This window comes from Vipera ursinii, assembly GCF_947247035.1.
Source record: "Vipera ursinii genome assembly, chromosome: 3".
Lineage (NCBI taxonomy): Eukaryota > Metazoa > Chordata > Lepidosauria > Squamata > Viperidae > Vipera > Vipera ursinii.
In genome coordinates this window covers 12,390,852-12,415,494 of record NC_139516.1, presented here as the reverse complement: position 1 = coordinate 12,415,494, position 24,643 = coordinate 12,390,852, and the positions used below count along the sequence as shown (strand labels likewise).

The following is a 24,643-nucleotide window of genomic DNA, read 5'->3' as shown; positions in this document are numbered from 1 at the left end:
TTAACTGAAACAGTCAGATTCAACTAATTTAATTTAATTTAATTAATTTATTAATATTTCTATACCGCCCTTCTCCCGAAGGACTCAGGGCGGTGTACAGGGCAAGAATAAAAACACAGAGATTTACAAAAGATAAAAGATAATTAAATACATGCCCGATTAAAAATACAGTTAATACATAGTAAAAAAAAACCCCCAATAAAAATAGTAAAAAACCCCACCAATCCCCCCTCAGGCCAGGCCGGCTTGCTCGAACAAGTATGTTTTCAGATCGCGGCGAAAGGAGCGAAGATCGGGCGCCGTCCGGAGCTCAACCGGTAACTGGTTCCATAGCTCCGGGGCGCCCACAGAGAAGGATCTCCCCCTGGGGGCCACCAGTCGGCATTCTCTGACCGGAGGCACCCTGAGGAGGCCCTCTCTGTGGGAACGCACAGGGCGGAGGGAAGTAGACGCCGGCAGCAGGTGCTCCCTGAGGTACTCCGGACCCCTGCTAAAATGTGAGCAGCTAATAAGATGCTTGAGAAGGCTATTGAAGAGAGTTGGTCACGTCGCTTGCTTTCCCTTTCCTCTTATGTAGCGTGTCTGGCTCTCCTGGTGTTGTGTTCCTGCGTCTCTAAGGTGAACAAAGGGCCTACATCCATTCCATATGAAGCAGGCAACCAATCCCTGATCCACTACAATGAGGAGTGTGAACGCGTTTCGGTGAGAAATAATATCATTGGCTACTTTCTGTGACATTTTAGGGACAGGTCCTAGATTTCTAGCATAAGCCTGGGCAAGGTACTCTAAAGGACGTTTCATTGAGTTCATTGGAACGTACTGTAGGTCAAAACTAGTACAAATCTTCCAGATTTAATATTTTGTCAATAGCAACTACCCCCAAAGACTTTATTTTACTTTAGCCATCTGCCTTGTTGCCCCTGTTAGGATGCACCTGACTCAGGGAACCAAGCAAGATCATCCTCAGTGCATGCAAAAAATGTGAAGAAAAAACAACGAGTTCTTAAGGTAATAATAATAATAATAATAATAATAATAATAATAATAATAATAATAATAATAATAATAATATCCTAAAATATCCAAAACATACAAAGTGAGGTGTAACCTGATGATTTATATGTTCTGTGTTCCTTCTTGCTCTCTAAAGAATGTCTCTGCAGTGATGCAAATGAAACCTACAGAAAGCCATCAACCTCCTAATGGAAGTGTAACTTCACCCGTCAATACTATCAACGTTTGGAATCAGGTTAGATAAATCATGTGAACTGGGATTAGAAATTTATTGGTAGAGGGGTAGGCAATTAATGATTTTATGAGTCTCTGTGAACTGCAAAGTAGGTGGGAGTGTATTATAGACAGGAACCAGGGCTGGCAATACCACTTTGTGCAATGGTGGAATAGATTCTTTGTTTTAAATAACAGAATACAGAATAACAGAGCTAGGAGGGACCTTGGAGATCTTCTAGTCCAACACCCTGTTCAAACAGGAAACCCGTTATCATTTCAGACAAAAGGCTGTCCAATCTCTTCTTAAAAACCAATCCCTTTTAAAATGACGATAAGCCTATGCTACAAATTCAAATATTTTTTTGCCTCAAAATGGCCCATAATTGGGGAAAGTGGAATTTGGCTGCCAAGTTGGAGGAGATTCTGGAAGTGCTGGACAAGTGGCCAAGAAATTGCCCAGTTCTGCATTACCCAATTAATGAAATCCTCCCTGTCACTGTTTCTAATAGCTCTGAATGCATCAATTGAGAACAGGTGGCTAGGCAAAGATGTGCTTGAAAGCAACATGATAAAATGGATGCATGGGTTTTAAGTTGACGGTGAAGCTCTGACTGTGAAGCGTCCTTTTTTCCTTCTTTCTGTAGCTGGAGCCTGTGAATCATCGGAACATTAAAACATACCAGAGAAATCCACATGAGAAGATTTCAGAAATAGTAGCTGTTGCCTTGAAACAAGTAAGCAACTGCAAGGCAAACAGAGGCTTTCTTTTTCCAAATCCTTTGAACGACGAAACGTGGGATACATTTTGAGCACGGGCTCAACCAACAGATTTAAAATTTCCTAGTGGTTTCGCTGCCCAATCAAATTACGAGTGATTTCTTTCAGGCTGTGAAAGGTAAAAGTAGATAGCTATTTTGGAAATGAAGTGCCCATTTATCACACGAAGAAATTCAGGGCTTGGAGGTTAGGATTCCAGCTGCTAGATAAGAAAATTTCTGTAGGGCCCTACAGAGCTCACTCCTTTCCATCTGCAGTTCTCCACACTAGATGCCACTCAGCACCATCCCTGGCCCCACTCTGAAAGCATTTTTTTTCCTTTTTACCACATTTTAATGTCTTTGTTTTGGGGTGGAGCTGTGGTGACAGAGTGGAGCTGAGCGTTTACTGGCCGGATGTCCTTCCTGACACCTATGCGGAGTTCGCAGCAGATATTTCCTCTTTGCGCCCTGATAAAGAAACATCAAGGGAGGCGGTGGCTCAGTGGGTTAGGATGCTGAGCTTGTCGATCAGAAGGTCGGCAGTTTGGTGGGTCGAATCCCGAGTGCCACGTAACAGAGTGAGCGCCTGTTACTCGTCCCAGCTTCTGCCAACCTAGCAGTTCGAAAGCACGTAAAAATGCAAGTAGAAAAATAGGGACCACTACGGTGGGAAGGTAACAGCGTTCCGTGCGCCTTTGGCGTCTAGTCATGCCAGCCACATGACCACGGAGACGTCCTCGGACAAGCGCTGGCTCTTCGGCTTTGAAACGGAGATGAGCACCGGCCCCTAGAGTCAGAAACGAGTAGCATGCATGTGTGGGGGAACCTTTACCTTTGCCTTAGGGAAACATCTGCCACTGCCTAAGATCGAACTCAACCTTCAGAGTGGGAGGTGAGTGTCTTTGCCTCCAGGCCACCGTGCCGCTTCTATTCTTCAAGCAATGAAGCAACTGAAAAGTGGGAAGGCCCTTGACTGTGGCCTCAAACCTTCAGAGTGACTGAAGGGAAATTCTAACTGGTGGCGCTCAAAGGTGCTTGAAGCAAAACGTTTTCAAGAAAAACAACAACAACAAGAAAGTCCAGTTGCCTTTTGGGAAAAGCACCTTTGGGACAGCCATGACCTGGATGATTGAGAATGTCCATATTTAATTGGTGGGACCCAGTTTTGGCCTCTCTTCTCCTCCAGGGTGCCAGTTACCCACACCCTGTGAAATATTCTCTCTCCCGGAGGTGAGGCAGCCCATCCCCCCCCCTTTCTGGCCTTCCGAAAAGGAGCTAAAACATGGCTCTGCAACCTCATTTGGGGAGCCCAAGGGTGCAAGCAGCAGTGGGGCTGGTGGGTGACGGTTGGTGCCCTGAGAGGATTTTGACAGGATTTTATTATTCTTTCCTCCTTCTAAAATTTTAATTCCAACATTTTAAGTTTTAAACGTTCTCCTATTTTTAACATTTTATTCTACACCACTCTCTCTTTGAGATGGGCAGTTCAAAAATATGATTGATACATACATACATACATACATACATACATATATACATACATACATATATACATACATACATAAAAAAAGGTAAAGGTTCCCCCGCACATGCATGCTAGTCGTTTCCGACTCTAGGGGCCGGTGCTCATCTCCGTTTCAAAGCCGAAGAGCCAGCGCTTGTCCAAGGACGTCTCCGTGGTCATGTGGCTGGCATGACTAGACGCCAAAGGCGCACGGAACGCTGTTACCTTCCCACCGTAGTGGTCCCTATTTTTCTACTTGCATTTTTTATGTGCTTTTGAACTGCTAGGTTGGCAGAAGCTGGGACAAGTAACAGGCGCTCACTCTGTTACGCGGCACTCGGGATTCGACCCACCAAACTGCCGACCTTCTGATCGACAAGCTCAGCGTCCTAACCCACTGAGCCACCGCGTCCCTTACATACATACACACACACATACATACATACATACATACATACATACATACATACATACACTTTCAATGTTATGTGGCTGGACCCATTTTTGCCAAAATCAGCAAACAGCATCAAGGCTAGTCTGAATGTTTTTCACTCTACAGTGGAAAAAAAATAGGTGTTTTTTTTTCATACTGGGCTTTTTTTCTCACAGAACGCTCAAAATGGAGTTCCAGCATCTTTTTTGGATGGAACCTTGTAGGTTAGGCAAGGCGGGTTGTATGACATGTGTGAGTTCCGGCACCTTTTTCTTTTACAAAAAAAAGCACTGCTTGCCACCATGAAGTTTTTAAAGCTGAAGCTACATTCCGGTGCTCTATACAGGTAGTCCTCGACTTACGAGCACAATTGCCCCCCCCAATTTATGTTACTGAGTGAGACAGTTAAGTGAGCTTTGCCCCATTTTACAACCTTTCTTTTACGACCAGTTGTTAAGTGAATTACTGCCATTGTTAAGCTAGCAACCAGGTGGCAAAGGGAATCTGGCTTCCCCCGTGACTTTGCTTGTCAGAAGGTTGCAACAGGGGATCACCTGACCCCAGGACACTGCAACTGTCATAAATACATGTCAGTTGCAAGCATCTGAATTTTTATCACATGACCATGGGGATGCTGCAGTGATCATAAGTGTGAAAAAATGGTCATAAATCACTTTTTCCAGTGCTGTTGTAAATTCTAACGGTCACTAAACAAGTGACCATCTAAATGTTTTCTTTCTTTCCTTGGCAGAAATGTGAAGACATGGCCAACCTGGAGGATAATATAGTTTCTTATGTGCCACGTGTTTATGCAGCAGAAGGAGTATTGGAAAAAAATGAATCTCTATGGTCCCTTTCCATCCTGGAAGATGACAAAAACAGCCTGCCTGAGGATTTCCTGGGTGTCTTGGAACCTAGCTTTATTCCTCTTGCAAAAATTTGCAGCAAATGATGATGATTTTTGGCCTGTTCTTTAGCAGGAATTTTTCTAAATTAATTTGCCTTTGGGACTTCTTTTATATGATTAAAAAATGCTCTAGAAAGGTTCAGATTGTACTGTCTGTTGCTCCTTCTGTGAAAGAATAAGGTCATTAGAAAACTTTTTCCATTTCCTTGGAGGCCAGATAAGAGTCTATAGACAGGCAGATAAATTCCAGTTTTGATCGTTCAGTTGCTGCATCCTTCATTTCTCCTCCATGACTGGTCACTTCCCATAAACATCTTGTCCCATCATTTATGCACTGACAACACCAGCAGTGAGAATCTTATAAGCAAAAAGATGGGAGTATGCACTAGTTCTTACCTTAAAGAATGGAATGGTAAAGGTGATGAGGTTGGCAGAGATTTTGAGACTGTTATAATTAAAGAGAAGAATTTATTTAGTTTCATTAGCCCACTTCTGGACTTTTACCTTCAAATTTGAGAAAAGGTTACTTTGCTTTTAGGTTAGAGTGGTGGTTAGAATGACTTTGTGAGAATGACAAAAGGTTGAATTATTTTTTTGTGTTTTACTGCACTGAAAAACGTCGACAGTTACTATTTTTTTTTCTCCTGCCAAAGACCTGGATGACTGAGAATCTCCATAGATATTTTATTTCCCTTTCTCTCTGCAGCCTTCTTCCTTCTTAGCTTTCGAACTTGATCTATTCTTTCTTTTTCTCCTATAATAAATTTTAATAAAATATTTTTTAAAAAATGTATGTGCTGACAACACATAAATAATTCTGGATGGGGAGGAACAGGCTTCAACTCAACCCTGACAAGACTGAGTGGCTGTACGTACCGGCATCTCGGGATATTTAGAACATTCCATCTCTTTCTATAGGGGGTGAGTTATTACCCCCCATAGATAGGGCTCGCAACTTGGGAGTCCTCCTAGATTCACAGCTTTCCTTGGAAGACCACATAATAGCTGTGACTAGGGGAGCCTTTGCCCAGGTTCGCCTGGTGCGGCAATTACGGCCCTATCTAGACCGGGATGCCCTGCGTACGGTCACTCATGCACTCGTGACCTCTCGTTTAGACTACTGCAATGCTCTCTACATGGGGCTGTCCTTGAGGACCACTCGGAGGCTCCAACTGGTACAGAATGCAGCCGCGAGAGTTGTGTTGGGAGTCTCCCGATACTCCCATGTTACACCTCTACTCCGTGAGCTGCATTGGCTCCCAGTTTTCCTCTGGGTAAGATTCAAGGTGCTGGTAATGGTTTTCAAAGCCCTACATGGCATGGGTCCGGAGTACCTTAGGAATCACCTGCTGCCAGCATCAACTTCCGTCCGTCCAGTGCGCTCCCACAGAGAGGGCCTCCTAAGGGTTCCGCCGTTCGGAGAATGCCGTCTGGTGGCTCCCAGGGGGTTCTCTGTGGGCGCGCCTGACCTATGGAACCGTTTACCGGTTGAGCTCCGGATGGCTCCTGACCTTCACTCCTTCCGATGCGACCTAAAAACCTATCTGTTTGAGCAATCCGGTCTGGTCTGACGGGTTCTGTTATAATTATTGTTTTAAGGTAACTTATCTTCTGCATTTGGGCATTAGGGTTTAATTTGTTTTCAATATCTGTATTTGTGCATTTTGATATTTATGTCACTGTTCACCGCCCTGAGTCCTTAGGGAGAAGGGCGGTATACAAATCAAATCAAATCAAATCAAATAAATAAATAAATAAATAAATAAATAAATAAATAAATAAATAAATAAATGTTAAAATCGGGAATGGCAACTGTAGCAGGATTTTTGTGGAGACGTGATTATGTTCATTCCTTGAATTGCTCTAATTTATGCAGAAGACTTTTTTGATTAGAAGTTTCCTTAGAAAACTTGCTGGGTGACTTTGGGCCTCTCTCTCTCTCTCTCTCTCTCTCTCTCTCCCCCTCTCCCTCCCTCTTTCTCTCTTATCTCAACTTTCCTCACAGGGTTGTAGCTGTGGGGAAAATAGAAGAAAGGAGTATTAGATATGTTTGCTGCTTTGAGTTACTTGTAAAGTAATAAAGGCAGAATAGAAATCAAATGAATGAATGAATGAACGAATGAACGAACAAATATCTTATTCCGCATGCAGGCAGAGAATCGTGGATTCATGTTACAGGAAGGCAGAACTCAACTGAACCATAAGAGCAGATTGGATAAGTGGAAACAAACCAGAGAATTGGGAATCTCCCTTTTGCATGTTCAGGCTGGTGCTAAACAGCCATGTCTCTGGAATGTCTTGATTTGGATTTAACATTGAGCAGGTATTGGATCCAACGGCTTAGTTGACCCTTCCAACATTACACTTCTATGATTTGGGCTGTTGCATATTATGGGTTTGTCTCCCTTATTTTGGCCATGTCATCTGGGGTGGGGGGAATTCACTGGAGAAAGCAATTATGTTTGGAAGAGTTAGCGGTAAGAGGAAACTAGAGTACCAAAGAACACGGTGGCTGGACACCAACAAAGCTGACACCAGCCAGAGCATAGAACAACTCAAAGAAGTAGCGCAAGATTGGAAGATGTGGAGAGAACTGGCCCATGAAATCACCAAGAGTCGGACACACTGAATGGATAACATCATCACCATGGGTTGTTCCTAATTTTATGTCACTGCGGAAATGTGTAAGAGGGCATCCGTTTTATTGCAAACTACTAGTCTTTTTCTGGCACCATTCTCAAGTTTCACAGCATTCTTTCTTATTGTGAGCAGTTGCCTGCACCAGATTTTAAGCAGCAGAATGTGTTTGTAAAATAAGCAAATGTATTATTGGTATGGTTTAGTATAATTTGCACAAAAGGTAAACGTTCTGAAATTCAGCTGCCATCCTTCCAAGAAGAATAAACAAAACAGCAGTAAAAAGACCCAACAAATCATTTTTAGAACTATGTTGGATTAATCATTCATTCACTTATTTTATTTGAAAAACATACTCCCACGACCATAAGGATGGCAAGTTAGCAGTGTGTTATGCTGCCTCCATGTGGCACATTTAACTAGTCACCTTTTTAAAAATTAATATTCTGTTGCTTTTAAAATAATAACAAAGACAAAAAAGAACAAACACAAATAAACACATACCTCCTTAAAAAGTGAAAAATACAAAAGAAAAAAAAATGTAGAATATAAGTCATTACAACAGTAAACAGTTATAATTCTATAGCCATTTATCTAATGCAAACATTCTCTCTCTCTCTCCATCATCTCTCTCTCTCATCTATCATCTCTATATCACTTATATAACAATCATGCTTTTTTTTAACCCACTGAATTTTATATAAATGAGTCCCATATTTTATTATATTTATCCATACAAGGTCTATTTCTATATGCAATCTACTCATAAATATAATCAGACTTTCAATCTATTGAATGTATGGGACCATTCATTTATCTTTTAATGCTCTAGTATCATTGTAGCTGAGGGACGCGGTGGCTCAGTGGGTTAGGACGCTGAGCTTGTCAATCAGAAGGTCGGCAGTTTGGCTGGTCGAATCCTGAGTGCCGCGTAACAGAGTGAGTGCCTGTTACTCGTCCCAGCTTCTGCCAACCTAGCAGTTCGAAAGCACGTAAAAAATGCAAGTAGAAAAATAGGGACCACTCCGGTGGGAAGGTAACAGCGTTCCGTGCGCCTTTGGCGTCTAGTCATGCCGGCCACATGACCACGGAGACATCCTCGGACAAGCGCTGGCTCTTCGGCTATGAAACGGAGATGAGCACCGGCCCCTAGAGTTGGAAACGACTAGCATGCATGTGCAGGGGAACCTTTACCTTTACCTTATCATTGTAGCTAGTCTTAGCTTTGAGTAGCTACTCCTTCTTTGCAAACAACTTGGTTATCCTGTGTTAAAGAAGTGGCTTTCCAAGTGCTTTTCTCCACATAATTTTGTTGAAAATGAGAATCATACCTCACAGAGAAAGACGGATTGGCTAAAAACCCCTTAGCACTTCCAGATATGAATGGGGCAGATAAATTCTTTTTAATAGCCCATTGGAATAGTTGAATGCCGAGGCAGAATGGGAACCTTGATGGAAAGATGACCTCATTCACCTAGGACTTAAGAGGATATAAAATAAAAATAATTGCTTCACTGTAACTTTGGGGCTGTTGTCATTCAACACATTTTGTATGATTTCAGAATAAGCCCATTTTCTGGGTTCACCCACTACATCTCTGCTTCTCAACTTGATAGCTTTATGTGTGGACTTCAACTACCCAAATTCCCCAGCTGGCTGTGGAATTCTGGGAATTGAAGTTCACTTATCATAAAGTTGCCAAAGTTGAGAAACTGCACTACTGAATCCATACACCAAGCCAAGAGTCTGGGTTGCTACTGCCTGCTGAACTATAAACCAAGTAATCAAAGTTAGCATTAACCAAGCTTAGCAAGTTGTGTAAATGAATCTGCCAGTGACAGTGTACCTGGGAAGCATGGTCAATGCTGAAACATCTTGGATGTTGTAGAGCCCCCTGGTTAAGCATGTGTTGTGAACTCAATCTTTATGACACATTTCATTTGTGCCAAGAGGGTCTGGATCTTGCATTTGCATAAGGTCATGGGCAGTAGAGTTAAGATGTGGAGGTTTTTTTTTAATTCCATTTAAATCCCGCCCTTCTCCGAAGACTCAGGGCAGCTTACAAACTTAGCAGTAGCCTTCATTCTATGTATATGCCTGCTTATTAGGGCTTTCACACCCCTCCCAAGCGGCATTATTACAAAGTCAGCTTAATTGCCCCCAACAATCTGGGTCCTCATTTTACCTACCTCGGAAGGATGGAAGGCTGAGTCAACCTTGAGCCTGGTGGGATGTGAACCTGCACTAATTGCAGGCAGCTGGTGTTACTTAAGGAGGCATCAGCCCACTGCTCCACCAAGGCTCTTGTTGTTTCAAAAGATGACCCATTCCAAACATTCTGGTGGGCTTCAGGATGTGATCATCAGAAATGTTGTGTCTGGAGTCTTGTGTTGAAAAATACCTCAATGTCCTGGCTGTTAGATTATTCTGTGGAACAATCCATCTCTGCCTCATTCACTAGGAAGTTGCAGCATGGCTTAGTTACTGGGTTGAGACTTGGGAGATCTAAGTAAAACACATGTCCCCTTCTGTCGTACATATATACAATGTTTGTCACTTAAGGTCAGCAACGTTCCTTCAGTTCAAACTACGGTACCTCACAAGGCTGTTATTGTGGGGAGTGCTACCATATGTATTCTACTTAAACACAGGATATAACCGCACCCCACTATTATTCCACATTCATACTGCACTTAGTTATAAGTGCTTAATAAGTAAAATGATGACAGTTACTAAACATAGTTATTAAATAATATTTATTATATAATCCTATCCAAATAATTATGGAATTCTTTCAATTCAACACAAAGGAGGAAGAGAATTCTGAGCAGGGAAGAAATAATCAGCCTTGGTTTGTGCAAGGGATAAATGGGATAGATTCATAGGCATGCAATTCAGGATGTCATACAAATCGATCTAGGAAATTCAGGAAGCTCAGACCCAACCAGTGCTAGCAGGAGTATCTGAACTGGTTCGTGAAGAAGGATAGTAGGTCATCTAGTAAACAGACATTTACAGGTGGAGAAAACCCCGCCATAGTATTTATAATATTTTGTTTTTTAATTACCCTGTAAACCGCCCTGAGTCCTCCGGGAAAGGGCGGTATAGAAATGTAATAAAATAAATAAATAAATAAAATAAATAATGTGCCTTTACATAATGAGAAAACACTGGCTAGAGAATGATTGAGCTAGCAACTTCATGAGTTTACACAATGCTACCATTAGACCAGAAGATGGCAGCCATTAGTTTACTAAAGATGGAGGGGAAGGGAGGGGAACTACAGCTATGTGGAAATTCAACTATTGTTCTCTCTGCTTTTCTAAATGACCGTCATTTTCAAAGAGCTACTCTGACGACTGTCTCATTCACTGTCAACCACACTGTTACACCTGATGAGAAATGAACAGGTAGGCTCTTGCCTCTGCAGGGAGTTTTGCCGAAAGGAAGGATCTTCACAGGGAAATGTGGCTGAGAAGAGGAGCTCCAGGAGAAGATGGATTTAAATCAAGACACACAATCTGCTATCTTGAAGCAATTCTCCACCCCGTCCGTCTACAGGAGTTCTCCTAAAGTTGCCTCGAAGGAGTCATTTGCAAAGGGAAAGAAAGAAGGGATGATTAAATGCAAGGGATTTTAACTGTGCTCTCTGTATTTAATGACTGCAACTTGATTTTAGATAATTCAAGATGAAACTCAGCTGGGGCTACTTTAGGAGCTGAAGTTCTGCGTGGCTCAGAGTGGAACTAGGCAGCGATGCAAATTGTTGATCTTCAGTGAACTCAGAATGAATTCTCAACAACTTGTGACTGGAGCTGCATCTCAGGAGTAGGTTTGGGCTGGTTGCTTGAAACAGCAATATTAATCATTGTAAAAGGAGCCCCATATTGGGCCAGGTAATTTCCAGTGAGGATTGATTTCTGTGGTTCTGTTAGCAAGCCCCTTGCTAGGTGCTGATGGATTAATTTGATTTTTGAAGGAAGCAGTTCATGTGAATATGTTCTCAGAGAGTTTTGATAGCCTACATTTTCCTTGACAACGGTTGTATATGAACATATGAGTGCTCTCTGTGAGGGACCAGACTTCAGAGGAATACAGAACATCTCCCTCCTAATGATCTTCCAGAAGAATTTTTGGGTTTTTTTTATATATAAGGAACATGCATAAAGTTTGACTGGTGCTCTGCCAGTTCCCACCAGGCACTCCATAAATAAAGGCTTCCTAGATATGTAGTTTCTCTTACAGCCCAAGCTAAACTAACTATGGAAAATAGAGCACAGTGACCAGAGAAGAAATGCATGCAGAAATCCCTGTGTGGTTCAAAATAGCTGAATGGGAGCTGAACAGATCCCAATCCCCAACCACATCATCCCCAACATACTCAATAAGTCATCATAGAACATCATTCGTCCATTTCACTTTTAGAATTTTTTTAACCTGCCTTTTTATTATTAGTATAAATAACTCAAGATGGTCATTGCAACTAATCATCTATCCTTCCTCCTGTTATTTCCCCTACAACAGCAACCCTGTGAGGTGGGGTAGACTGAGAGAGAATGACGGGCTCAAAGTCACTCAGCTGGTTTTTCATGCCCAAGGTGGGACCAGAACTCACCGTCTCCTGGCGATTGGCCCAAAGTCATCCAGTTGCCTTTCGTGTCTAAGGCAGGACTAGAACTCACAGTCTCCTGGTTTCTAGCCTGGTACCTCAAGCACAAGACCAAAGTGGGTCTCAGTTGAGATTTGTTTCTACGATGAGATTTTTCGTTGTAGAAGAAAAACATCACTTAAAAAAGAACAGCCAGAGACAATTGGTTGGGAATGAGAGAAAAGCTGTCATGAGGACTCTATTTCTAAAAAAACATTTAGTGGGTCAGCCTCAGGCCATAGTTAACAGGAGATGGATGTGAGACCAGAGAAAGATGCTTCTGTAAAAAATAGATTTATCCATGACAATTAGATGTTGCCGATCAAATACTTGGTTCTTTTAAAATAATTTTTGTTGTAAGATTTTATAGAGACTTTAAAAGCTACAGAAATCTAAAAGAAAAAAGTAGGGAAAAGGAACAAGTATAAAAAGTTAACAAAAGAGAAAGAAAGAAAAAGTAAAAAAAAAGTAGGCTTTCGATCTTTGCTACAGCGACAAACAAAAGAAATTACTATCTTCCCCTCTCTCAAATTGCATATCATGGTTCCCTTATTCTTTTTAACCAATAAATTTTGAAATCACCAGTTGATTTTTTTCCTTTTCCAGCAAAAATCCCATACTTTCCATTTATAAAAGTTATTATAGTTCCTTAATGAAATGATCAATCACATTAATTTAGGTATTTCTAAAAACCTAACCATCCTCGTGATCCATTCCTCACTGAACAAATATTTGCTTTCCCCTGTTCTAAAACCTGCACTTCTCTTGTGAAACCTGTTTTCTCAGAACTTAGTTGAGAGACATTTGCTTTTTCTGATCTTGTTACCAATAAAAAGCCAAAATACCCTAATAATTTTGCTACTTCTGAAAATAGCCTGTTTACCTTCTGCATTTTGTTCTGTTCTTCAGCTAACCATATGCTTAGAGACCTTGTGGCAAAAATGAGGCTTCCTCAATCTGTTCTTCCTGGAGGGATGCTTGGTCTTAAATCAAGGCCAGAGTCTTACTCTGGGGTCAAAGAGAGGTCTACTGGTCTCCTGGCAACCATATGCACCTTCTCAAGATGTTTCTCCACACAGAGTGGCTTGCTGGGAGCATCTCAGTTCAAAGTACTGATTCTGCATGTTCTTGGAATATTAATGTTTATGAATCAAATAAAATGATTTTTTTCTCTTGCTTCCCAATACTGAATACATATTATCAGTGCTTTTTTTGTAAAATAAAAAGGTGCTGGAACTCACACATGTCATACAACCCGCCTTGCCTACCCTACAAGGTTCCATCCAAAAAAAGGTGCCGGAACTCCATTCTGAGCGTTCTATGAGAAAAAAAGCCCTGCATATTATGGATGTTGGCTGTTTCCAAACTGAAAAGATGTGTGGTTTCTTTTTTTAACCCAGGAAAGGCAGGAGTTGACAAGGAAGCAGGATGCTGCTGCTATGTTATAAGGCAGAGAGGAAAATTCATAAAGAGGAACAGCTGGATTGCAGTTCAAAATCCCACTTGCTCAATTCCCTTTGATCTCTTTTAAACCACACACTGGAGGCCGTCTATCCGGCTGCAGGAGAAAAGATACACAAGTCAATATTTGCGGTGCTCAGCTAGTTGGAAAACTCCCAGCCCAATCAAATTTCTCCTCTAAGCCTCCAGCTCTCCCTGGGAAACATGATGATCACCTATGCGCTGGATTATAATGGATCTGGTTCCAATGACTTCAGTGATCTTTGGCTCAAGTTTCTCAGGATGGAATTCAATCCATTGTGAATTGCATCTGCAGGCAGTTCTACAAGTTCAAAGACAGTTCACCTGCCTTACATATTGTGAAATAGTTACCAGGCTATTAACTTGAAGTTTTGACTTCAAACAAACCATTTTGTATCACTGGGAACAAGATGACCTTAGGGAAAGAAAAGAAGGAATGGGATGTGTTCTCTGTTGCTAAGGAGATCAGCTTTAGGAAGAGAGAAAAAAGATGCAATTGTATATTGAATTGGTGAGCTGGTGCTTTTTCAGCCCCCTTTCTGCTATTATTTTAATTGCCCAAACCCTAACATTTAAGCTGTTATTTATATAGACTTCTTACTTTCAGCCATTATTTAGCATCCCATTGCTAAATCTTCAACCAAACCCCCTATGGGTCCACGGGATGCTACTAATTTATTTGGTTTACAGATGAGTCCAGAATTTCATGTACTCCAGGGGGACATTTGCCCTCCCAGTAACCTTTTGTGATACCCCAGAATGCTTTGTAAAGTCTCCCAGGGAAGATAGAGGAAACAATAAATTCTCTCTCTCCCTCCCCCCACCCCCACCCCCCAGTCTTCTTCTCCCTGGTTGTTTGGAAGCTTTGCAAATGAAATTGCAGATGAGGATATTTTGGGGATGAGAGCACAGGGACAAGTCTGGAGAGACAGGATGAAGAAGAACTTCATTTTAAATCGTAGAGCAGACATCAACCCACCCTGCTGCCTGTTGCCAAAAGCAAATCATTTAACTGGAAGACAAAATACTTTCCACCTATGAATAACAGCCAAGTTAAAAGCTGGAAACTAAAATGACAATGTAATTACAGGAATGTTTACTTTTAATTTTATCTGTCTATACACACACAAACACACATAAATACTCTCTAATATCTCTCTCTCTCTCTCTCTCTCTCTCTCTCTCTCACACACACACACACAGAAAGAAAATATATGAATGTACATTCATAGGTTTATTTGAAAAAATAATACAATTAAATCAAATGGGACACTTCTACCACTGTGCACACAATATCAATAATATTTAGGCTTAAGAGGACCACTATGGTGGGAAGGTAACAGCGTTCCGTGCACCTCTGGCATCTAGTCATGCCGGCCACATGACCACGGAGATGTCCTCAAACAAACGCTGGCTCTTCGGCTTTGAAACGGAGATGAGCACCGGCCCCTAGAGTCAGAAACGACTAGCACGCATGTGCGGGGGAAACTTTACCTTTTTAGTGCTTTACAGCACTCTCTGGGTGGCTTACATTGGTAGCATATTGTCCCCAACAATCTAGATCCTTATTTTACTGACCTCTGAAGGATGGAAGGCTGAATCAATTTTGAGCCCCATCAGTATTGAACTCCAGGCTGTGGGCAGAGTTTGCCTAAAATACTGCACTTTAACCTGTGCACCACCAGGGGTCTTCTGGCTGGAGTCAGTGAGGACAATTAACCAGTGTAACAGCCTGCCTTCAAATGTTGTGGGTGCTTCATCACTGGAGGTTTTTAAGAAAAGACTGGACAGCCACTTGTCTGAAATGATACAGGGTCTCCTGCTTGAGCAGGGGGATGGACTAGAAGACCTCAAAGGTCTTTTCCAGCTCTATTCTGATCCTGATTCTGAAACAAAAACCAATATTACCAAGAATAATATAAAAACGAACAAACAAAGGTCACTGAGGATAAACTCAAGAGAGTCTATCCCTAGATTCTGGAGCACCTTGCAGGTCCAAATGCTTTGCAAAAGCAGAGCCAGGGGCAACTTGATCTTGGTGTGTGGGTGGGTGCATGATGTTCTACAGGGGAAATGCTGTAAGACAGGGGTCCACAACCTCCAGTCCGTGGACCAGTACTGGGCCATGGCATACCAGCAACCGGTTGGCACAAACAAGCAAACCCCCACCCGTGGGATGCAGGCAGCACACAAAACCATGCCCCCTCTGTAATGTAGTGGGTCTGACGCAAGGAAGAGATGCCAGCCGGAGTACGTGTTCAGCTCTTTATTGGGGGGGTAGTGTACTGCCCGAACAAGGGCTACCTGGCCTCCTTAAATACCCAGCCAGGTAGGCGACCAGCCAATGGGGTTGGCCCTAGGTTTCCCACCAAAACTGGGTTTCCCGCCAAAACCGTCCAGGCCAACGCCCCCTGGTGGCTGTTGCTATGCAGATGACTTGGATACATAACACCCTCGGTCTGCAGAAAAACCTCTCTCCATGGAACCGGTCCCTGGGGACCAAAAGATTGGGGACCTCTGCTGTAAGAGAAAGGCACACTTCCAAATTCACTTAAGACAACATTCTTTAATTGAAGAGATCTGGAGCAAGCCCATTTGGTTGGATCTTGTGAGATGGATAGAAACAAGTGGGGAGAGGTGGCCCCATAATAATAATAGGTGACAACCAGCACTAAACTTAGAATTCCTTTCAGGCACAATGGATAGATTTTCCATTGTTGTTTGCATTTCCCCCCCCTAAAAGCAAGAAACAGTTTAGATATGAAAAGGTGTTTATGTTTTAGAGTCCCTTTCTAATTATTTATTTATTTATTTATTTTATTTATTTGTTTTTATAAACCGCCCTTCTCCCGAGGGACTCGGGGCGGTGTACAGAGTAAGGTAGGTATACAGATTGAACAATAGTGAAAAACAATAGTAAAAACAAACTGGGACCCCAATTAGAGCTATCAGGCCAGGCCGGACTGCTGGAACAGGTAAGTTTTTAAGTCGCGCCGGAAGGTGCGGAGGTCGGGGGCCATCCGGATTTCGGTTGGCAAGCAGTTCCAGAGGGCTGGCGCACCCACTGAGAATGCCCTCCCCCTGGGGGCCACCAGCCGACATTCCTTGAGCGGTGGCACCCTGAGGAGGCCCTCTCTGTGGGAGCGCACAGGACGGTGGGGTGCTGACATTGGCAGAAGGTGCTCCCGTAGGTAGTCCGGACCCATGCCATGTAGGGCTTTGTATGTCATTGTTAGCACCTTGAACTTCACACGGAAGGCAACTGGAAGCCAGTGCAGCGCACGGAGGAGAGGTGTGATATGGGAGTATCGGGAGGCTCCCAAGAGTGTCCGTGCCGCTGCACTTTGCACCAGTTGAAGCTTCCGAGTGGATCTCAAGGGCAGCCCCATGTAGAGAGCGTTACAGTAGTCTAGGTGAGAGGTCACAAGGGCATGGGTGACTGTACGTAAGGCATCCAGGTCCAGATAAGGCCGTAGTTGGCGAACTAGTCGAACCCGGGAGAAGGCCCCCTTGGTCACAGCTCCTATGTGATCTTCCAGGGAGAGCTGCGAGTCTAGGAGGACACCCAGGTTGCGGGCCCTATCAACAGGGGGTAGTAACTTGTCCCCGATGTTAAGGGATGGGATGTTCTGAGTATCCTGGCTTGCTGGTACGTACAGCCATTCAGTCTTGTCCGGGTTCAGTTGAAGCCTGTTCCTCCCCATCCATTCCCGGACCGCTTTCATGCAGCGGGACATCACGTCGAGGGCATCACTGATGTTGTTTGGAGTTGAGATGAAAAGCTGGGTGTCATCAGCATACTGATGGTACCCTACTCCAAAGCTGCGAATGATCTCACCCAGCGGTTTCATGTAGATGTTGAACAGGAGAGGCGAGAGGACCGACCCCTGAGGAACTCCGCAAGCGAGAGGCCTCGGGGTCGACCTCTGTCCCCCTGCCAGCACCGACTGCGAGCGACCCTGGAGAAAGGAGGAGAACCAATGCAGAACCGTGCCTCCCACTCCCAGTCCCCTGAGGCGTCGCAGCAAGATACCATGGTCGATGGTATCGAAAGCCGCCGAGAGGTCTAATAAGACTAGGACAGAGGAATGGCCCCTGTCCCGGGCTCTCCAGAGATCATTTATCAGAGCGACCAATGCCGTCTCCGTGCTGTAGCCCGGCCTGAAGCCCGATTGGTACGGGTCTAGATAAACCACTTCATCCAGGATCTGAGGAAGTTGGTGCGCCACCACGGTCTCAACAACCTTCGCAAGGAAGCGAAGATTGGAGACTGGACGAAAGTTATTCAATGAGGATGGGTCCAAGGTGGGCTTCTTGAGGAGAGGTCTCACCACCGCCTCCTTCAAGGCGGTGGGGAAGTGACCCTCACTCAGAGAAGCAGAGATGACCGCCAGGAACCAGCCTCGTGTCCCCTCTCGAGCTGCATAAGCCAGCCAGGAAGGGCACGGGTCCAGTAAGCATGTGGAGGAGCTCAACCTCCTCATAATCCTGTCCACTTCCTTAGGAGTCACAGGATCAAATTCCTCCCAGATGACGTCGACAAGACTGTCCATGTCTTGTTCTTCCAGCTCAGCCCAGTTGGAGTCCAGGCCGGTTCGAATCCGAGCAATTTTATCCAGCAGATATTGACCGAATTCCTCGGCTCAACCCTGCAAGGGTTCCTCCCTCACCTCTTGGTTCAGTAGGGAGCGAGTCACCCTGAACAAGGCAGCCGGGCGATTATCTGCGGACGCGATGAGGGTGGAAAAGTAGTTGGATTTTGCCACCCTTATCGCAGCGAGATAAGACCTGGTGAGGATTCTTAATCGCAATCGGTCGGATTCGGATCGACTGGATCTCCAACGGCTCTCTAGGCCCCGTCTCCGACGCTTCATCTCCCGGAGCTCCGCGGTGAACCATGGGGCTCACTGGGATCTGCGCCGGGTCAGAGGCCGCAAGGGTACAACTCGGTCCAGAGCCTCCGTGGCTGCCTTTTCCCAGGCTTCCACTAAGGCATCCGCCGAGCTGTGAGCAGGGAGTGCATGTGCGTCCCCAAGCGCTGCCTGGAACCTATCAGGGTCCATTAGGCGCCTAGGGCGGTACCATCTGGTTGGCACCGCGCACCCACGGCGGGGGGTGGCAAAGGGGAAGTCTAGCCGCAGGAGGTGATGATCGGTCCATGACAGGGGCGTAACAGTCGTGGCACCCCCACCGATATCATCGCGCCACCGTCCAGACAAGAACACCAAGTCTGGGGTGTGGCCTCTCTCATGAGTCGGTCCAGAAATTATTTGCGACAGGTCCATGGCCGCCATGGAAGCCATGAACTCCCGAGCCAAATCGGACGATCCTCCCAGGGACGGTAGGTTAAAGTCGCCCAAGACCATGAGTTTTGGGAACTCAACCACCAACCCTGAGAGGACATCGAGTAGCTCGGGCAGGGCTGCCGCTGCACAATTAGGTGGTAGGTATGCCAGCAGCAGGCCCAACTGCGCCCCCGGGCCGTATCTCAGTAGGAGAGACTCACACTCGACCATCTGAGGGACGGTGGTCTCTCGCGGGCTAAGGGATTCCCTGATGATAACTGCCACTCCCCCGCCCCTCCCATGGGTCCGAGGCTGGTGCAGCACCTGGAAACCTGGCGGGCAGAGGTCAACCAGAGGGACACCACCCTCTGGGCCCAGCCAGGTTTCCATGATGCAAGCCAGGTCCGCGTGCTCGCTCTCCACTAGGTCACGAACAAGGTGAGCCTTGTTAGCTACGGACCTGGCATTCAGGTAGACCAGCCTTAGCATAGGAGGCTGCACACCTTCGCTCCCGGGTCCTCCGGGGAAGTACAGAGGGTCGGAGCGTCTCACCGCTTGTACAGAGCGGAGATGACACTCCCGGTGACGATACGGCCCTCTGTTTGTGCACCTTCTGCAGTTCCCCACCATCCTGGGAATAGGATGTTCGTCAGTACGCCACTGGGTATTGTCGGCGACTGGTCCTCGTTTCTCACCATCGTGAATGGTCGTAGGCCTGGCCTGCGTTATGGTAGCCGGAAGGCCTGCCTTTCCCGAGCAGCCATACTCTTTTCCCGCCCCCCTCCCTAACCCGACAAAAAACTCCCTTTGGGGGTATTATATTTTTTGATTGCATCACCCAATTTGCAAACACATTTTTGTGTTTTGTTTTCAGGAACACAGGCATTTTTTGTCAGCTTTTCTTTATAATGTAGGCATTTGTCATACAGTTGTTGTTGTTTTTTTTAAAAAAAAGGGGAATGGCAATTGCACAATTTAGAAAATGGCGACTATCGAAGCATTGCTCTATATCCACTTCAAAAGCATCAATTGGGCAAGTTTGCATTAAAATGCAAAGAAAAGGCATATCTCTGTTATTCCTAATATTCTGTGTTTCTGCTATATCAGGCCCTGAAATCCATTTAGAAGCAGCAGTCAGAATTTCTATAGCCTCTAAGAGTAAAATTACTAGTGACAGCCAAATAATATCATCTTCCTGCTACATTTTGGTGTCTTCTTTCCACCCTCCCCAGCTAATTTCCATGCATTATGGAATTATGGGTATTGCAACTCCACATATCTGGGAAAGGTTGGAGAAGGCACATTGTATTTGAACCCACTGAAGTCCTAATGACTGTGCATTTTTCCCCAATATTGCCTCTGAATTTTATACATTGGAATGATTGTCCCAAAGGTGCTTTTCCAAAATGCAACTGGACTATCTTGGTTTCTTTCCTTGAAAACGTTTCGCTTCTCATCCAAGAAGTGTCTTCCGATCTGGCTGATTGGTAGGGAATGGAAAGATTTATGTTCTTGGCAGTCATTAGCACTCAGAAGGTCATTTTATAAACCACCTTTGGTGGTTTTTCTGTATCCTCAGGGTCACCCGAATCAGAGTGCAAATGGGTGTGGGGTCTTCTTGGTATTGCTATAGGTCTGTCTTGTAGATAAGAGATAGGTGGTATCTCTCCTCCTCTGTTGAGAGAGAGCTGTTGAGTTTGAATATAGATAGGCTCTTTGACCCCTCTTTCAAGCCAGTGGTCCTCTGTGTCCAGAATGTGGACTTTGTTGTCTTCAAAAGAGTGACCTTTGTCTTTCAGATGCAGATGGACTGCTAAATCCTGTCCTGATGAGTTTGTGGTTTGATGGGTTTGTTTTGAATGCCACCTTTGGGACAACCATGATCTGGATAACAGAGAATCTCTATAGACATTGGAGTGGTTCTATCAAGATGGCTTTACACATAGTCCCTGACTTAGAATAATTCATTTAGCAACCATTCCAAATTGCAACAACGGTGAAAAAAGTGACTTATGACTTACACCATCCCAGCATCACCACAGTCACCTGATCAAAATTTGGTTGCTTGGCAACCAGCATGTACTTATGATGGCTGTATCAGAACTGCCCCAGTCAGCCCCCTCAGGAAAGTAAGACTTTTGAATCCATTGAGTTGAATCAAAAGAACTTTTACTGAGAGAAACTGGAACACAGTAGAGTCAGGTGGAATCTGAAGGACCTGCACAAAGCATAAATCAATTCTTTCACTTTCCTAATTGCCCCCCCCCGACCAGTCCACTAGCAGCCAATATGATGATGATGTTTTGAGAAAGCTGAGGTGCTAGGCAAATAGCAGTTCACACTCAGGGTGTGACAGCCTTGGAACCTGGCAAAAACCAGCTGTGAAGGAGTCCACCCCATCTCCACAGACAGTCTCCCTCCCTAATTCCCAAGTGAATATCAAAAGCAAAAATCCCAAGCATGCCATTCCCCCCTCCCCTCTCAGCACGATGGCAGGACATCAGAGAATGATGGTGGACCTGACAGATTGTACCATTTGTGACCTTGCCAGCCAGTTTCCCATAAACAAAGTCAATGGGGAAAGCTGGATTTGTTTAATGATCCCGTGATTCACTTAACAACAGCAATGATCTGCTTAACAGCCAGGGTAAAAAAAAGGCATAAATATGGGCATGGTTCACTTAACAACCACCTTGTTTAGCAATGAAAATTTTGGTCCCACTGTGATTGTAAGTGAAGAATTACCTGTAATTATGCAATTGCAATGCCATATAGGGGAAAGCCTTAGCAAGTCCTTTATATTCCACTCCTTGACTCAGCTTTCTTTTGTTATAGTATTTTTCATGGCTCACGTGGGAACTCGGAGTGTTTTTTTGGCACCCTGTGTACAAAGATCAGGGGGAGAATGAAAAGCGCACAATTTCTAGCATTCTGCCATTGCTAATGGGAATTTCACAGATAATGCTCTACTGAAAATTTACTCCTAGAATGTGATTTCAATTTAGCAGGTTGACTGAAGCAACAATAAGTAGGAACAGAGTTACTTTCCTCCTGGAGCATTTGGAGTTCATTACTCAAGTCCTTGCTATCAACTATGCAATTGTGTGATGCTTCCCAACCACAACAAACGTATGCAAACAGGATAGGAAATTGCAGGGTAAAAAGAGCTAAGGCATCATCTGTTACAATGCTCAGCTGTTGTGTAGCGAAATGCCTCCTGTTTAATTATGAGGTGGGGAAACCTACACAGAGTAGTGACATTAATCACCAAAGGACTGCTATTTGAAAGAAATTCTTCCTGTGTGCAGCTTAACCTTCATTCCAGCCCTCTCCAGTTTGGTGCAATCATCTATGAATTAAGAGAAGAAGAGATGGCATAGTTTTAACTCCAGTTTCCACTCAGCTGCTGACTAGGATTGTGGGAGAAATTCATTTAATTTACATTTGAATACGAGCTTATTGCATTTGATATTTTGTACCACTGCAGGAACTATGCAGGTAATCCTTAACTTATAACCGGTTGCTTAGCAACCGTTCAAAGTTATGATGGATCCCTCCAAAGGTACTTAGGGCCCAGTTTTAAAGTTGTGATGATGGCCCCCACCCCGTGGTCATGTGATCACATTTTGGGCACTTGCAACTGGCCAGCCTTTATGGTCATTTACAGTGCTGTGCAGTCATGTGAGCATGATTTACAGCAGGTTTTGCCAGAAAACTGGCATTTAATTCCAGTTTTTGGCAAAAACTGGCTTACAGCCAACAATGGTTTTGCTTAATGACTGTGGTGTTTGTTTAATGACTGTGGCATTCACTTAACGACTGCTTAATTTGCTTTATGACTGTTGTGTTTGCTTAATGACTGCAATAAAAATAGTAATAAAACCGGTCTAGTCATGCGGTGACCCGTTTTATGACTGTCACAACTTACGATCATAACAGCTGGACTCAATTAGAGTTATAATTTGAGGATTACCTACACAATTCACCTTCAGAATTCTCACTTCTCTGACTTTCATTGTACAATTTACAAATTAGAAGAAAAAAGGACTTAGGAAAGAAAATAATGTATGGAATGCATCAAATTCTTTGTCTTCCTGGTTTTTTTTTTGATGATTCAGATTTTTACCGGGGCAAAATCTTCTTAGTTTTTATTTAAATGTCCCAAAGATCTGGACTCATACAACAAGGTAAGCCATAAAACAAGTAACAAGATTAAAATTGATCAAGCTGGATATGATGGGTGCTTGATTTTCACTGACCTCATCGTAGGAACTATCCTGCCATCAATTTTTTTCTTTATTTGCTACGCAATCTTTCTTAAGCCCTCTTTAGTCCAATATTCAGTTTTCCTGATTTGTTGCCTGTTAACAAAACACTCCTTGTAACCTGTTTATTTTTATTTGATTGATTCTATTTACTGTTTTGAATTGATTTGCTTAAATCTTCCTGTGTGAAGTCCAAAATCCCTATTTTGGTGGATTTTGGGAAAGCAGGATAATATGAATAAATGCAGAGTATTTGGTGCTGCCTGAGCTTGGTTGATTTCTTGCAGACGTTTCATTTTGCAAATTCAGAAAGCACCAAGGATCCCTCATTTCAACCCTGAGCTACAAATATACTCCTTTATTGGTAATGAATAAATGTATTATGCAACTGTCCTATTTGCATGGGAATTTTTTAGTTTATCTGACAAGGGAGAGAAATGATTTGCTATTACCCCATACAGGAATGGTGTGTGTGTGTGTGTGTGTGTGTGTGTGAAAAAGTCAAGGTGGCAGCTGCCTTGATTACAATGAGAAATGAGATGCTTGAGTTGTTAGATACGTTAACAGTGGTGCAACAAGATCTATCAGCTGTTTTACGGCACAGTCCTATTGTTTTGCAAAATTTATTTAGTTTACTAAATTGAGGCACATTTGCTGCCCAGTAGATGGCACTCATTCCTTGCAGATTCACAAGGCTCTTTGTGTTTTTTTGTTTGCCATTAGGGGAATAAAAGCATCTTATCAACTCTTGCAAAATTAGTCATCCCAAACTGGTAATCACAAAGTGTGGATGCATTTAATTAGTGTCCTGTCAACATATGCAGTCACCCTTTCTGATCAGTGTCCATATGCTGGGATCCGACATGCTTTAGCAGTGTGTAAAGATGGAAATCAGGTGTGAGGATGGACATTTGCTAGTTCTGCAGGAGCATGAGGAACTGATTGTATCCGAGCTTTCTCCCTGATGCAAATGGTTCAAAATCTAGCTGCACATATACCAAAATCCAGTGGTGTGCACCCCTTATTGTCTGTAGAATGAAGTACTGCAATGTGCTGGACAAGGGCTGGAAGCTGCAGCTGTGCAAAATAGAACTAATTTAATCAAAGTCCTGGAGACTAAAACATATGAAGAACGGCTGCAGGACTTGGGTTTGGCTAATCTAAAGGAAAGAAGAAATAGGGGCCGCATGATAGCAGTATTCCAGTATTTGAGGGGCTGCCACAAAGAAGAGAGGGGTCACGTTATTCTCCAAAGCACCACAGGGCAGGACAAGAAACAATGATTAGAAACTGAATAAAGAGAGAAGCAACCTGGAATTAAGGAGAAACTTCCTGACAGTGAGGACAATTAGCCAGTAGAGCAGCTTGCCTCCAGAAATCGTGGGCGCTCCATCACTGGAGATTTTTAAGAAGAGGCTAGACCAGGGGTAGGCAATCTCAGCTCTTTTATGACTCATGGACTTCAACTCCCAGAATTCCTGAGCCAGCATGCGT

General features: G+C 43.8%; 2 protein-coding genes across 2 annotated transcripts in view; both read left to right on the top strand.

The window, feature by feature from the left end:
* The window catches only part of LOC310637616 (cadherin-like protein 26), a gene marked incomplete at its 3' end in the record, with an annotated part of 34,614 nt that extends 29,737 nt beyond the window's left edge, over positions 1-4,877 (top strand). Inside the window, exons 13-17 of the mRNA XM_083358119.1 lie at positions 578-702; positions 928-1,008; positions 1,151-1,249; positions 1,875-1,964; positions 4,677-4,877. Coding sequence (XP_083214245.1) covers positions 578-702; positions 928-1,008; positions 1,151-1,249; positions 1,875-1,964; positions 4,677-4,877 — 596 coding nt within the window. The remainder of the gene's footprint in view (positions 1-577; positions 703-927; positions 1,009-1,150; positions 1,250-1,874; positions 1,965-4,676) is intronic.
* Positions 1-24,643, top strand: part of TUBB1 (tubulin beta 1 class VI) — a 917,325-nt gene that overhangs the window by 827,862 nt on the left and 64,820 nt on the right. The window lies entirely within an intron of this gene.